The following is a 17,500-nucleotide window of genomic DNA, read 5'->3' as shown; positions in this document are numbered from 1 at the left end:
TATGGTACAGAAAAGACTTATTATGATACTGTTCTATACCTTTTATGGTACAATTGAAATGAAGGTACACAAATGTTGGACAATAAGTGTTGGACAACTCCTTTATTACAATAAATATGAAAATAAATATTACTAGAAAGGCAAAGTGTTTTTCTGAATAATTTCCATATTAAAACGTGAATCATCATTTTAAAGCTTAATTGCTTAAAGCATTTGCTCATAAACATTAATTATTCAGTTCTATAATACAAAACAACTGGTAAAACAAAACTATAGGTATTGTAAACTAAACATTTAAGGCATTTTTTATAAACATTTGGTGAGCATTTTTTGATAAATACAGTTTCATTATTGATAACCACACCTTTTGGCGTTTGCTTTCGCTACGCACATGAGCTGACAAAAGTCATGCATATGCAAAGTGATCATGCAGACATTTTAGTATTGAAATACTAATCAAACGTTGTGCTTATCTCCTTACAATACAATATTAAGGTGCACTGTCACTGGGGTAGTACCTTTTTAAAAGGTACACATTTGTACTGAAAGGGTCCAAATTGGTACCTCAAAAGTATTAGTACCTAAAATTTTTTAGAGGACCACTTTTATAGTTTTTAGGTAGTAGTATGTACCCTTGAGGTATTAATATGTACATTTTAGGTACAAATTTGTACCTTTTGAAAAGGTACCACCCCAGTGACAGCTCCCATACCTTTATTTCTGAGAGTATTGTACATGGGGAAAATGTATTTCTGTAACATGTTTATGAAAAGTGTTGTGAAACGTTTAGCAAAAAATAGATCTTTTGATTTATTTTAAAGTATTTTTATTCTTTATTGTAAATGGAAAAAGTGCATTTACACAAAAAGAAACCTTTTAAAAACGTTGAATTACTGAAGGTGAATTACTGAAAATAAATTGACACATTTTGGATGTAGCAAAATGCCTTTTAACAGTTCCTGAAGGACCACATTTGACACTGTTAATGTACAAAGTGTGTTATCACTGTACCTTCATGGATCAGATTTGTACCTCTGATGAAGGCATAATATTGTATCTGCAGGTTTTAAAAACCAAAGGTAAATCTTAGTTTCCATGGTACAAATCATGTCCTTAAAGGTGCAAACTGCATTGGTTCAAATTTGTTTCTTTGTCTTAAGGTACAATTCTGTTCCATAAAAAGGTATTGCCCCGTTGACAAGGGTGTGTACCTTTTTTGGTGTAACATTGTACCATTTTTTTCTGAAAGTGTACAATTAAATTCAAACAAAATATTGCAAACCAAATATTGCAAAAAATTAAAATAAAAAATTACAACCTACAAAATTTCAACTAAATGCTTCTCTTGACTTTCCTCTTTTAAATTTGTATTTAATATTTTTCTATAACATAAATTTGGCTGTACTAGTTTTTGGACCGTTATCGTAAGTTTTATTTTGTTATATTAGCTCCAGATTTGGCTTCAGCACTGACTAACCTAATGTATATGCACAAATATAATATTGTATATCTTCCTATTAAAAATATGAATTTAAAAGAGATTTATGAGGGGTGTACTTAGATGCTGAGCACTGTACACACACACACACATATATATGTACATATACATGTATGTATTTATTTATTTATTTATAGAAGGATATACTCAGGGAATCAAGTACCTATTGAATACGATTTTATTGCTATTTTAGGTTATATGTTGACACTAAGTTATGAAGTTATTATTTATATCACATGCAGTGGTATACAATATACAGAACATATCCTGGTCACAAAAATGTTAACTATTCAACGTTTACAGAACAAACTTGAGCTTAACAGTGTTAAAGTAAAGAAACACAATAGTGCATTACATCCACATAAGTCTGAAGTCCTAGAGTAAACTTTGCGAAACTGTTCCCAGTGATTCATACCTCAAGCTCCAGCAAGAGTCAGTCATTCTCGCTAAACTCGAGCACAGGGAGATTGAATAAGAAAAGACACAGCGTGAAATGTGAAATGTCCAGTGTCTACAGATGAACACTCTGAGCCTCTCTGGTATTCTTCTCTTGTCCGGTTCGTGTCCGGTTTCTTTTCTTTGCCTTGCAAACACAGGAGCTCTTTATGAAGTCCATGTGCACGGGGACGCGCTGATTAAAACCTTCAGCCTCGGTGTGTCTGGTAAGTGTTTTACATCTACCTAATGTTTCATTGGGTGATTTATTGTGGTAACACGTCTAAGTGAGATACAAAGTGAGTTTATTCTCGGATGTGATCCATCATGATGTCAGATACCCGAGCGGCGGGGTTTGTAAGTCATTCAGCTCGACAAGCAGTTCTCAGACATGGAAAAACGCGATGCCGGTGTTTTGATATGGTGTAATATTAACGTATATCTCTATTTACGTTATGAAGTTAGAATTATTCTGGAAACTCCAATAATAGAGGCTTAGACATTCTCAAAAGAAAGTGATTTTATGTATTTGAGTTTTTAAACAATTTTTAGTATGGTTTAAAACATTTTAGTATGTTTAGTAGCTTATTAGTTAAGTTAGCTTTCACCTGAACTAACCGAAGCAACAAGTGGTTTGAGTTAACATTTTGTTTTTTTGTTTTGTTCATTAAGTTCTATAAAAGACATTGTATTTATTGCTTTTTAATTCATTATTTTAAGATTATTGACACATTTAAAGTAAATAAAGGGACTTTTGTAATAAAAAGGTCTTCAATTTGATTATAGCTGTGCTAACTTACTTCATTAGATAGCGTTCCCGCTCCATGTTTCCTAGCAACAACCCAGCAGAGCGCGTGCCCGTGACAATCCCGTTACAAATACAAAAAGTGGGATTTATTTGTATAAATGTAGCTAATATATAAAGGAAGACTAAAATGTCTGGAATGAGAAACCAGCCAAAAATAATTATGTACACAACTTTCATAATTAAGAAATATCTTAAATAAGTGTCCACATATGATGAGTGTGTGAGACATTGTTTTGTTTGTTATAAAGTACATGGATCCCTTACATTTCAATTAAAATGGGAAAATATGTTAGTTTGCTTCACTGTGGGTCATCAAATATTCCCAGAACAAAGCAAAGCAGTTATTTCTTCTAATATTTTGCCGTTAAAATAAAACGGAAGCTTATATTCTCGCTTTATATTTGATATTTGTGAAAATAAAGCCACTGATTGGCCCTGCTTTAGGTTTATTTATTTGTTTGTTTAACTTTTTGTCACCCTAACAGCAAAAAAATCAGCAATATATCATTTGCTGGAGGAGAATAATTTACTCCATGTATTTGGCCTAACAAAGACACGTCATCTATTTTGAAGTAGGCTAATTGAAATGAAACAGTGAACCTTTTAAATAGAAGAGCAGCATTTTTTAGCCTTGACGCGGCTGGTCTCACCCAGCTCTCACCCTTACAGAATGAAGGCACATGTGGCGGTGACGCAGGCGTTACTCAAGCCCCGCCCCTTTACCTGAAAGACGCGCACCTGGATCCAACGACGCGGAAGTCCGGCTGAGAGATTCTGACTCCGGTTTGACATCGCTGTGCACGGAGCAGTGGCGGGTGAAGATTAAAACTTTTTGGATATGAACTTGCAGTAATTTGAGCAGTATTCGGTATGTCTTCTTGCTTCTTTACTGTCTAGAATTCATGACGGTTCATTACGTTTGTTGTAGACGAATACTGAAGTGCTTGGACTGATGGTGTTGGCGTGTTATGATTAACTTCAAACTGACTTAACATTTATTCCTTAAGGTATATATATCTCTTTGTTTGATTCAATCACTTGTTTACTTTCCCAACTTTATGTTAAATGTCTGTATTGATATATGGCTGTAATATATAGTAACATCCCTCCTGGATCAGCACACACTAAAATGATCATTAAAAACATATAAAGTGGCGTAAACTTGTTAAAGTACTAAAGGATACATGTATTAGTTTTTTTGTTTACATTATATTGGCTTAAACATGAGAAATGTCTGTATTGATGTCCAAATGTATAGCTGTAATAGACTGCTTATTTTATTTGTTTATTTATTTATTTATTTATTTATTTATTTATTTATTTTTAATTAGGAGTAACATCCCTTTTGGATCAACACCAACACGCTAAAATGATCATTAAAAGTATATTAATTGACAAAAACTTGTTAAATTACTAAAGAGTAAATGTGTATATATATGTAATTACATTAAACTGGCATAAACATTAGAAATGTCTATACTGATGTCCAAATGTATAGCTGTAATAAATAGTTTATTGTTTAAAAAAATAAATAATTCAGTAACATCCCTTCTGGATCAACGCCAACACACAAAAATAGATAATTAAAAGTATATAAATTGACCAACAGATTTGTTAAATTACTAAAGAATTCAACATGTATTTTTTTTTTAAATTTACATTATGGTGGCATAAACATTAGAAATGTCTTTATTGATGTCCAAATAGCTGTAATAAACTGCTTATTGTTTAAAAATAAATGAATATATAAATCAGTAACATCCCTCCTGGATATATGTATTGTGTATGCTATAATTTATTAACTTGTTTTTGTCAATTAATATACTTTTATTGATCATTTTAGTTTGTTAATGTTGAAAAAACATAATAAACAGTGTATTACAGCTATACATTTGGACATCAATATAGACATTTATAATGTTTATGCCTACATAATGTAAATAAAAATACATACTGTATTTGTGTGAATCCTTTAGTAATTTAACAAGTTTTTGTCAATTTCTACATTTTTAATGATCATTTTAGTGTGCTGGTGTTAATCCAGGAGGGATTTTTTTTGAGAAAAACAATAAAAAATGTATTACAGCTATACATTTGGACATCAATAAAGACATTTCTAATGTTTATGCCAACATAATGTAAATAAAAAAATTTATATGTGTATTCTTTAGTAATTTAACTTAATTTCTCTCATTTTATACACTTTTATTGATAGTTTTAGTGCAATGATTTATATATATATATATATATATATATATATATATATATATATATATATATATATATATATATATATATATTTATTACATTGTGTTAGGATTAACAACTTAGAAGTTGTGAAACATTAACATATGATCTAGTGTAAAAGAAAATTTTAATTTAAAATGATCGAACTTTTTGATAGTTGTAGTATGAATAGTGCTTTTTAATAGATTTATTTTATAAATAAATCTTTTTTTTTTTATTAAAAGCACCAAAATACATTGCCTATATTCACTGAGAAATAGATTTTAAAAAAAGGATAAGAAAATACATTTTTTATGCACCTCTGTTTCAAATAATTTTAAGCCTGAACATGCTTTCTAGGGAAAAAAGTAAGAATAAATAAACACTTTTAAGCAGAAATGACAAGTCTGATGTTTCTGATCATATTTAATACTCTGATATGACTAATACTTCTCACAGTTATATATTTAATAGATGCAATATATTTTATAGTTCTAAATAAATCAGTATAATTATAATATAATTATATAATAATATATTCAATCTTAATTAAATTAAGCATAATGTTGTTGAATCTATTTCGCTTAACAAAAATATATAATATAATTCCAAAACATTAAGGCTTCTAGTATAGAAAATGCATATTTTTTATGCACTTCTGTTTCAAATGATTTGACACATCATAAGAGGGAATCCTGAACAATAACATTTTTTAAGCAGAAATGTCAAGTCTGATGTTTAATACTTTGATATGATTAATACTTATTAAATTTATATATTTAATAGATGCAATATTTTATATAATTCTGTGAAATTAATTCAATCTAAAATCAATTAAATATAATGTCATTGAATCTATTTCACTTAACAAAAATAAAATAAAAATCACAATTCCACAACATTTACTAGACAATGCATGTTTATATATAACTATAACTATTAGACACATGACTATACAGGTCATATAACTAGTAGACAATGCATATTTTATGCACTTTTTTTTCAAATTATTTCCACATTATAAGAGGGAAACCTTTCTAGACAAATAAAGAAAAGATAGACAAAAAGATTTGACAAGTCTAAAGTTTGTGATATGATTAATACTTTTCCATGGGTTAAAAAGGCCCAATTACCATTTGGAAAATTTCTATAAAAAAATAATAATAATAAAATAAAAATCCACTCCAAGGGGATGTTGTTAGAGAAATTATATTCACAAAAAAAAATGCCTCTCAAGTGAAGAATGATTTCCCAGCCACCTAAAAGGGGCTTAAATATCTAAGAAAACATTTATATTGGACGTTCAGAACTGGAGCTCCAGCCTTTTCCGTTGTTGTCAGAAGTGTTTAACTTGTTGGCAGAGCTCAGCCTCTCGTACTCTACTCTACAGTATCGTATTTATCAACATCATGGACACCCTTGCAATATCCTAGAATAATTATTTAATATTTAAAAATTTAGAGTGCTTTTTAAGAATATTCAGATGTTCATAACAGCACTAAATTCTTAAAGACTTTATAGGCAATTTATTTTCAAACATTTTCACATTTCAAATTCCTGACCCCAGAGCTACATTATATATACCCATACCAATCCATTCATGTCTTAGGACAATTTTAAAAATCTTTTTTGATCCACTTCAAATGTTGACTATACATGCCATATACCGATCATTGTAAGTTTAAAACAATGTACTACTTTTACAATGTTTAATACTTTTGTACTTTTTATCTTGTAAATTACACAAAATCAGGGTCTATTGAGACAATCCCCTTTTTTCCTTTTCTTCCATGCATTCAGAATAACTCCCATCGCAGAAATTTAAGGCTCTGGCCTGCCATCTTGGTTTCTGTCTTTTCCTGTCGGATTCAACCTGAATACATTAATTTTAATGCAGCAATTAAATTTTTTATTGCTAATAAATTATACTAAAAAGTAACTTGCATCGCATTATTTTTAAAAAAGTAACTTAAACATTATTATTTATTTTTTATTGTTTTTAACAATATTGTTATTTTTATTGTTTTTAATTGACGGAAGAAAAAGGTGAACTAATACATGCAAAGATTCGACAGGACTTTCTTTTTTTTTGATAACATTTTTTCCCCATAAACACCCCCCTTCCCTTTTTCAAAAAAAAAAAAAATGTTGCAGTCTTATTTCACAATGGATTAAATTAATTTATTTCCTCAAAACTCTACACACAATACCTCATAATGACAATGTGAAAAAAGATAGTTTGAAATCGTTGCAAATTTATTCAAAATAAAAAAACCTGAAAAATCACATGAACATCAGTATTGAAAGCCTTTGCTGTGAAGCTCTAAATTGAGCTCAGGAACATTCTGTTTCCACTGATCATTCTTGAGATGTTTCAGCAGCTTATTAGAGTTCACCTGTGGTCAATTCAGTTGATTGGACATAATTTGAAAAGGCATACACCTGTCTATATAAAGTCCCAGGGTTGACAGTGCATGTCAAAGCACAAACCAAGCATGCAGACAAAGGAATTGTCTATAGACCTCAGAGACAGGATTGTCTAGAGGCACAAGGCTGGGGAAGGTTACAGAAACATTTCTGCTGCTCTGAAAGTTCAATGAGCACAGTGGCCTCCATCATCCGTAAGTGGAAGATGTTTGGAACCACCAGGACTCTTCCTAGAGCTGGCCGGCCATCTAAGCTGAGTGATCGGGGGAGAAGGGCCTTAGTCAGTGAGGCAATCAATAACCCAATGGTCACTCTATCAGAGCTCCAGTGTTCTTCTGTGGAGAGAGGAGAACCTTACAGAAGGACAACCATCTGTGCAGCAATCCAGCAATCAGGCCTGTATGGTAGAGTGGCCAGATGGAAGCCACTCCCTGCCTGGATTTGCCAAAAGGCATCTGAAGGACTTTCAGACCATAAGAAACTAAATTCTCTGGTCTGATGAGACTAAAATTGAACTCTTTGGAGTGAATGCCAGGCGTTACGTGTGGAGAAAACCAGGCACCGCTCATCACCAGGCTAATACCATCCCTACAGTAAAGCATGGTGGTGGCAGCATCATGCTGTGGGGATGTTTTTCAGCAGCAGGAAGTGGAAGACTAGTCAGGATAGAGGGAAAGATGAATTCAGCAATGTACAGAAACATCCTGAATGAAAACCTGCTTCAGAGTGCTCTTGACCTCAGACTGGGGCGACGGTTCATCTTCCAGCAGGACAGTGACCCAAAGCACACCGCCAAAATATCAATGGAGGAAACAACAACTCTGTGAATGTCCTTGCCCTAAATCCTATTTAAAATCTTTGGAGAGATCTGAAAATGGCTGTACACCATTGCTTCCCATCCAACCTGATAGAGCTTAAGAGAGACAGCAAAGAGGAATGGACAAAAATTCAAATTCATATTCAAAAAGACTTGAGGCTGTAATTGCTGCCAAAGGTGCATCAACAAAGTGCCAAGCAAAGGCTGTGAATACTTCTGTACATGTGATTTTTCAGGTGTTTTATTTTTAATACATTTGCAACAATTAAAAAAAAATAATTTCACATTGTCATTATGGGGTATTGTGTGTAGAATTTTGAGGAAATAAATGAATTTAATCCATTTTGGAATAAGGCTGTAACATGAAAAAGTGAAGCGCTATACTTTCCGGATGCACCGAAGAGCTTAATTTCCCTATTAGTTTTAGTTTGGGGGAAGTGTTGCGCCTTTTTCAAAATACGAGATCATTGGATTTCATACTGTATACAAATGTTTAGTAGATCCTCTAAGAGAGTTTACTTTTCTCCAATCTCAAAAACAGCATCATATCACTAAACCAGAGTGAAACTAAAGGTGGTTTACTTGATTTCCAATCAAGCAATATTCTTCTCCGAGCTGTAAGACGCATAAAGGCATAAGAGTCTTGACAATTATTGGACTTGACTGTACCTTGTTCAAGTACTCAAAAAACAGCCATTTTCAAAACTAGGCCTAGTGTCTTTATTATATGCCTTGGACAGAATTTTAAATATATTTGTCCACTGATCAAACAATCTGTGTCATCTGGCAAATCTGCTTTAGCAGAATGTCATCGCTCACGTTTATCACTTACATGTGTTTATATCTTGGAAAGTCTAGCCTTACTGTAGTAAAGTCTGTGGAGGACCTTGAATTGAATTAAGCTTAATCGAGTGTAGAAGGTTGTTCCATTTACTCTCAATAATGCATCGTTACAGGTTTCCCAAATTCTTTGACCATTCTGCATGGATTTTAATTACTTCATTTTTTTGAGAAATGTGTTACTTTGCTTGTTACTTAGAAAAGTAATATTATTACGTAGCTCATGTTACTTGTAATTCTTTACCACCAACACTGGTCATATGTTTACCTATGTCTGGTTCACAGGTTTGACAGGCAGTGATGTTACACTCAGGGTGTGTGTCAGGTGAAACTGTACAATTGACCACACTCTGAGCACTCCAGTTTTGGCCTCAAGAGAATGACTTTCATCCGGAGGCTTCTGCGCAGGCGCCTGCACCCGCTGAAGCTGGCCATCGTGGCGCTGGTGTTCGTGACCTTTCTGTTCCTGATGCAGAGAGAAGTGGTCAGTCAGAGCCCTCAGGACGAGCCCTGGCTCAGAGGCATTGTGGAGAAGCGGGATGGTGTTTTGGGGATGGTGATGGGAGCTGTGAATAACTTCCGGGATGCAATGCCGAAGATGCAGATTAAAGCTCCTGTGAGGCAGCAGGAAAGCCAGGGCAGTTCAGCTTGTTTATCAGGGTATTACACGCCGGCTGAACTCAAACCCGTCTTGGAAAGGCCACCGCAAAACCCCAGTGCCCCGGGTGCTTCTGGGAAGGCTTTTCACACTGACAATTTGAGCTCATCGGAGCAAAAAGAAAAGGAGCGAGGAGAGGAGAAGCACTGCTTTAATCTGTACGCCAGTGATCGGATCTCGCTCAGCAGAGACCTCGGGCCGGACACCAGACCTCCAGAGTATGTACACAACAACCTGTTTGATTTACCAATCACACCTTAAAGGTCCCGGGAAATTTAAATAATGTTTTTTAGATATTAGTAGGGCTGGGCGATATGACCTTTTAAAAAATAATCACAAAAAATACTTGGGATTGAAGGATATCAACCTATATAATTTATTATAATTATAATTAATTATAAAAAATAAAAATGCTAAAGTAAAAAAGCTGTCATTGAAAGATCGACTTTAACAAATTAAAGTCTTTATTTGTATTTTCAGAGGTTTGTTCATTTTTATTTTGTGCTATATTAGATCATATAAATTACTCCCATTAGGCTAGTGGATTGCATTAAAAAAAAAAAAAGATTTTCATTCAATCAAATCAATGTTAACTTTATACTCTTATTTATCGTCCAGCCCTAGATGTTAGTGTACCAAGGTTATAATAGTTTTGGATTTTTCATTAGTTTTAGTTTTCATTTGGTTTTGACTTTTTTGCCTTCAAATTCAGTTAGTTTTAATTAGTTTTTAGAGGCAGATTTACTATTTTTTTGAGGCAGATTTACTAGTTTTATTAGTTTCAGTATTGGCATCGCAGTGGTGCAGTAGGTAGTGCTGTCGCCTCACAGCAAGAAGGTCACTGGTTCGAGCCTCGGCTGGGTCAGTTGGCGTTTCTGTGTGGAGTTTGCATGTTCTCCCTGCATTCGCGTGGGTTTCCTCCGGGTGCTCCGGTTTCCCCCTACAATCCAAAGACATGCGGTACAGGTGAATTGCGTAGGCTAAATTGTCTGTAGTGTATGAGTGTGTATGGATGTTTCCCTGAGACGGAAGGGCATCCGCTGCATAAAACACGTGCTGGATAAGTTGACGGTTCATTCTGCTGTGGCGACCGCGGATTAATAAAGGGACTAAGCCGAAAAAAAAATGAATGAATGATTGAGGTTCAGTATTAGTTTTAGTTTTTTGTTGTCGTTTTGTAAATTATGATATTTGTGAGGTGCATGATTCAAAATCATCTAAATAAATATTGTATAATAAAAACTCAAATATGTTACAGAGGACACATAAACACTACCATCTACCCATCCTCAAATTCAAATACAACAGCCCATAAGATAGCAGACCTAAGTCAAATATGTGTGCAAGGCTGCTTCTGAGGTTAGATACACAGTAGTGATGGGAAGTTCAGATCTTTAATGTGAACCAGATCTTTTGTGACAATCCTCCCATGTTAGGACTCAACATATCAAAAAATATTTTGTCAGCAATCGTAATTTCAGTCAATTAAAACATCGCCATGATCTGAAAAGTTTCTTACAATTGTGTTTTGCAACCCAAATGGAGCATGATTTAGTCATTTAAATTCCATTATGACTTTCTGTTGTAAAATAAATGTACATTTCACCTGATCTTCACATTTAAGCCCTCAGTTTACCCGCGCTGCAGTTGCTTCAGTCACAGCAGGCTGTCATGTACTGTTTGTGTTTGGTTCAATAAATCACACAGTATTATCGGTTCACCGCTTCTCAAATCTGATCTTATTGTACTGTTCTAATAACGGAATAACTCTGTATATATTGTTTTAATTTGAGTCAGAGAAGGTATCAGGCATGTTAAAAGGTAAGCAGTTTGGGGATATGTGCTTATTGGATACATGAATCGTTTCAAATAAATCATTTTGATTTGATGAAAATTAACAATTCGTTTGTGATCAGGATCACTAATAGAGAAATAAAACCCATTATTGGGCACAAATGTGTTAAAAATAAATCTTTTAAAAGTCTGCTCGGGTTTATTTAACGCTGTCATCGTTAGAGGTGTGAACCAACACTGGTCTGACGGTTCGGTTCGGTTACGATTATCATGCCATCTATTCGGTTCAATTCGATATCTCAGTGCATCACGGTGTATTGACGATGCTTTCCATACACAGTTTATATTTTCTTTACAGCTATTCTTGTATTAAAATTTATAAATATATTTAAAGACTATTTGGAATACAATTTTGTCCTGTAATACAAACAAATATACCTTATATAACAAATATAAAAATCCTGCTTGCTTTCCCGCTCGAGTCCTGTCTAGCAAGTCTTTTTAACACCCCTTTGATTGGTTAAACGCTTAACAGAAAGGACTGCAATTGGTTCTTATGCGCTGGTGCTCTTCACAAATGAAGGACACTGATAAACAGCAGAGGCGATCACAGCTGATCCATGATAGACGTGGTGGAGAAAACTCTACAGACACGTGCTCGTGTCTGTGTCCAGAAGTACAGCTGTTACAGCCAAGAGGAGAGGAAAAATCAGGTCAACAGGTCAAATGGGTGAGAGCAAGAGAGAGCGAGAGAGAGAGAAAGAGCGAGAGAAAAAGAGAGAGAGAGAAATGGAGTTTACTTTCATTCTCTCAATCTCCGTGAAATAGGGGCTTTTGCTGTAAGTGTCAGTGGAAAAACTGTCCAGCAAACACACACTCAGTGAAATTGTGCACAATTTCTGCGTTTTTAAGTAGTTGCAGCGTTGTAAGTACTCGTGCTCGTCTCCCTCGCCATAGTAAGCTATACAGCAACATAGCGCATATGTGATAAATGACGTCAATACAAAATAACTATGATTATTTTGATTATGAAAATTATGATTATTATTGAACCGATACTGAATTGTCTGCGTCTGCATTGCAGTGCACTGAAGAAACAAATACATTTTGACACTCCTAGTCATCGTGTTGCTGTCATGTCCAGTCTTTGTTTTTGTTGCGGGAGCAACAGTGAGGACTGACTTGAGGAGGACCGGCTTGATCTGGCCAATGGTGTCAGTATTACATACTGAGATGGCGTATGGGTCAAACACCGAGCTAGCAAATAGATTTACTTCTATAGGCTTAGGCAATGTATTAAATACATTTACAAAGACGAAAACAAACTTTTTTTGTTATAATTTTTAAAGTTAGTTTCAGTTAGTTTTGTTTGTACACAACACGGTTTCAGTTAGTTATAGTGTTTTTTTTTTTTAAAAACTCTCGTTTTTATTTTTATTTCAGTTAATGAAAATGATTAAAATTTTTCATTCGTTTTTGTTAACTATAATAACCTTGTGGTGTACTGTAGGTATGTTCATTTTAAAGGGTATCAAAAGGCAAGTGTGCTCCAAAACTGACAAAATTAGCATTTTAGAAGATCTAAAGCTGATGCAATATAAACATTGAAAGCTTGTAGTTTGTCACTTCTGCCTAAAAACTGTAGATCACTGATTTTTTTGACCTCATATTTCAGTTTCTCATGAAATCTTCTGACAAATCAAATGCCCTCTAGTATCTGACATGCCCTGCCCCCTTGAAGATGCTTTTCATTTGATGCACTTCAGCTCAAGCACTCTCATTGGCTGTTTTTTGCTAAAGGGGAGGAGTTACTCTATCTCCTACCCTCTCTTTATTTTTCAGTTGAGATTGCTTCAGTTTTAAAATAAAAAGTACATTTCAAAGCACACTGATTTTTTGGGGTAAAATTATCCCTTTAAGGCAATGGTGTGCAATAAATTTTTCCAAGGGGCCACATTAGACCAATATAGTTTAAAAAAAAACACATTCATAAAAACTCTAAAGTTTAAAAAAGGATCAATTTTACACAAATAGTAGTTTAAAGACCAGCATCACAATACAGGGCTCAAAATTAACTTTTTTTTTTACCTGGTAGCACTGGTGCTGCCAACATCAAAGAATTTAGGAGCACCAGAAAAAAATTAGGAGCACCAACCAAAAATTAATAAGCGGCATTGCAAATTGTATATTAAGAGATTTATTGTATTCAAAAACAACATCAATTAGGAATAGCAAAAACCAGAAATAACTGTAACTAGTACTGTAATGACGTATTGATATTTGCGCAATAATTACAAAGCGAATTTCCAATAATTACAAAATTTTAATGATGGCGTCAATTACAACAACGCTAACAATTTATTACATTTCTCATTGTCATGCTGCCTTGAATGTGCATTGGTTGGATGTTGATCTTGGCTGATGCATCAACATTCACCACGTGATCGATAACATCAGCGCCATTATTTAGATGGGTTTGCAAAACTGTGTAGCCTACCTATTATTCATTTCGGCTTCCTCAAGCTTCAGTCGTTTGCATTTCCTGTGGTCATTAAAGCTCACTGTCATCTGACAGCGGAAAGCCTTGAGTGATTGACAGCTAATATTAACCAATATAAGATCTATACGGCAGAGAAGACTGTTTTAAGAAAAAATTGAACACTAAAAATCACACAAATGCTCTTAAATATATTATGAGGTCGCATAGATTCAATTTCGGGTGCATGTCACTAAAATCACACAATGGCATTTATACAATATCAACATTATATAAATGCCACATGGTTGTTTGTTTGGTTGCTTCAAAGGTTTAAAATTACATTTTAATTAAATAAATACCTCATGCGGGCCGATCAAAGAAGTCCAGCGAGCCGTATGTGGCCCAGGGGCTGCTTTAAGGGGATTGTTTTACACACAAAACCCCATAATGACAACGTAAAAAAAAAATTTGTTGAATTTGTTGCAAATTTATTAAAAATAAAACACTTGAAAAATCACATGTAAATCAGTATTCACAGCATTTGCTCAACTCTTTGTTGATGCACCTTTGGAGGCAGTTTTTGAATATGATGCCACAAGCGTGGCGCATCTGTCTTTGGGAATTTTTGCCCATTCCTCTTTGCAGTACCTCTCAATCTCTATCAGGTTGGATGGGAAGCAACAGTGTACAGCCATTTTCAGATCTCTCCAGAGATGTTCAATAGGATTTAGGTCTGGGCTCTGGCTGGGCCACTCAAGGACATTCGCCGAGTCATTGTGAAGCCACTCCATTGATATTTTGGCGGTGTGCTTTGGGTCATTGTCCTGCTGGAAGATGAACCGTTGCCCCAGTCTGAGGTCAAGAGCACTCTGAAGCAGGTTTACATTCAGGATGTCTCTGTACATTGCTGCATTCATCTTTCCCTCTATCCTGACTAGTCTTCCACTTCCTGCTGCTGAAAAACATCCCCACAGCAGGATGCTGCCACCACCATGCGTCACTGTAGGGATGGTATTAGCCTAGTGATGAGCGGTGCCTGGTTTTCTCCAAGTGTAACTCCTGGCATTCACTCCAGAGTTCAATTTTAGTCTCATCAGACCAGAGAATTTAGTTTCTTATGGTCTGAGAGTCCTTCAGATGCCTTTTGGCAAAATCCAGGCAGGGAGTGGCTTCCATCTGGTCACTCTACCATACAGGCCTGATTGGTGGATTGCTGCACAGATGGTTGTCCTTCTGTAAGGTTCTCCTCTCTCCACAGAAGAACGCTGGAGCTCTGATAGAGTGACTATCGGGTTATTTATCACCTCCCTGACTAAGGCCCTTCTCCCTCAATCACTCAGCTTAGATGGCCGGCCAGCTCTAGGAAGAGTCCTGGTGGTTCCAAACATCTTCCACTTATGGATGATGGAGGCCACTGTGCTCATTGGAACTTTCAGAACAGCAGACATTTTTCTGTAACCTTACCTAACTTTGTGCCTCCACACAATCCTGTCTCGGAGGTCTACAGACAATTCCTTTGTCTTCATGCTTGGTTTGTGCTTTGACATGCACTGTCAACCCTGGGACCTAATATAGACAGGTGTATGCCTTTTCAAATCATGTCCAGTCAACTGAATTGACCACAGGTGAGCTCAAATTAAGCTGCTGAAACATCTCGAGAATGATCAGTGGAAACAGAATGTACCTGAGCTCAATTTAGAGCTTCACAGCAAAGGCTGTCAATACTGATGTACATGTGATTTTTCAGGTTTTTTATTTTTTATAAACTTGCAACGATTTCAAAAACACTTTTTTTTCACATTGTCATTATGGGGTATTGTGTGTAGAATGTTGAGAAAATAAATCAATTTAATCCATTTTGGAAAAAAGCTGTAACACAAAAAATGTGGAAAAAGTAAAGCGCTATGAATACTTTCCGGATGCACTGTAAGTCCATATATATTCATCAACCACAATCTCTAACAGTTATTCATGCTTGCGTTTGCTGACAGCATAAGTGTGTTTGTGATCACAATTAAAATATGATTATATAGAATATAATCAGATCAGTTTTGCTGTGAATAATTATTTTAGGACACTTTTTAAGTGTTCAGGGTTTCCACAGAAATATCATGAATTTAATGTTGCCTTTAAATATAAAATAATAGTATAAAATTTAATCTACATTTTGGTCTGCTTTTAATGTTATAATCTGCTAGAAAATGCTTTCTGTGAGATTAATAATGATGCATCAGCAACGCAGACATGCATTAACAAAGTTTTGCATACATTTTCATTTTTCTTCAATGAACAACTGATATGAGAGTGGGTTTTTCACAGAAAAGTTTGTGTTTTATAATAGAGGCTTTATGAAACATAAAAGCTGTGAAATCAATTTTTAAATAATCATCTTTAAGTAATCACGATTGGCTGAAAAAGTCATGCATAACTAGATTTTTAAGTCAGAAAGTTTGGGAATCCTTAATACTGTACATGTATTTGCAGATATGCTTTTCTTCCAGCTGAACAGTCATGAAACTCAAACATTTCAGATGGTTCTTGTGTAAAATTTTGATTAGTTTTTTTGCTAAATCACCTTCTGATAAGGGCTACATCATTATACACCGCTGGGTATCAAAAATTAGTCCAAAACAAACCAAACCTCACAAGGAACCACCTAGTAGATGTAAAATAAAAGTTTGATCTGTAGGTTTTCTTGAATAACATTCATTCATTAATTTCCTTTCGACTTGGTCTCTAATTCAGAGGTTGCCACAGCGGAATGAACTGCCAACTATTCCAGCATAAGTTTACACAGCGAATGCCCTTTTAGCTTTAACCCAGTACTGGGAAACACCCATACACACTCTTTCTCACACACACTCATACACTACAGCAAATTAAGATCATCCAATTAACCTATGGTGCATGTGTTTGGGCTAAGGGGGTAACTAGAGCACCCGGACACCCGGGCCAACACACAGAGATCATTCAAACTCCACACAGAAATGCCAAGTAACCCAGCCAAACGCGTGTGTGTGTGTGTGTGTGTGTGTGTGTGTGTGTGTGTGTGTGTGTGTGTGTGTGTGTGTGTGTGTGTGTGTGTGTGTGTGTGTGTGTGTGTGTGTGTGTGTGTGTGTGTGTGTGTGTGTGTGTGTGTGTGTGTGTGTGTGTGTGTGTTCATTTATTTTGTGTTTTAAAATCTAAATTTGTTTATATTTACCGAGTACAATATTTTATTTACACACTATAGATATTTACACACACATTGTTTTTTTGCTTTATGTTTTTTAAGGTCTCGTATCCCAGAATGCTTTTGTGCACAGAGTCTAAACAAAAGTCAGTTCATGTATCTGGATAATCATTGGCTCTGTGAAACTACAGGCTATAGCGTTTGTCCTCAGACGCGTTATTTAAACTTGTCTGCACAGATATTGTGACTAATTACGGACTGAGGGAAAGATGAGCTTCTTTCTTTAATTAAACACGTTTGTTCTTGCCCTTATTGCTTTAGTGTGGTTATATACACAAAAACCAGG

At 34.9% G+C, this 17,500-nt stretch overlaps 2 protein-coding genes across 2 annotated transcripts in view; one reads left to right on the top strand and one right to left on the bottom strand.

Moving 5' to 3' along the window:
- Positions 1–8,223, bottom strand: part of slc38a11 (solute carrier family 38 member 11) — a 243,842-nt gene extending 235,619 nt beyond the window's left edge. Inside the window, exon 1 of the mRNA XM_087266432.1 lies at positions 7,632–8,223. The gene's annotated coding sequence lies outside the window, so the exon portion shown is untranslated. The remainder of the gene's footprint in view (positions 1–7,631) is intronic.
- Positions 3,494–17,500, top strand: part of galnt3 (UDP-N-acetyl-alpha-D-galactosamine:polypeptide N-acetylgalactosaminyltransferase 3 (GalNAc-T3)) — a 44,672-nt gene continuing 30,665 nt past the window's right edge. Inside the window, exons 1-2 of the mRNA XM_087268525.1 lie at positions 3,494–3,609; positions 9,337–9,927. Coding sequence (XP_087124651.1) covers positions 9,431–9,927 — 497 coding nt within the window. The 5' untranslated portion in view covers positions 3,494–3,609; positions 9,337–9,430. The remainder of the gene's footprint in view (positions 3,610–9,336; positions 9,928–17,500) is intronic.

Source organism: Danio rerio, chromosome 9 (genome assembly GCF_052040795.2).
Source record: "Danio rerio strain M-AB ecotype USA chromosome 9, GRCz13ab, whole genome shotgun sequence".
Taxonomy (NCBI): Eukaryota; Metazoa; Chordata; class Actinopteri; order Cypriniformes; family Danionidae; genus Danio; species Danio rerio.
Note: the sequence above shows the minus strand (reverse complement) of the source record. Positions and strands in the feature narration are given on the sequence as shown.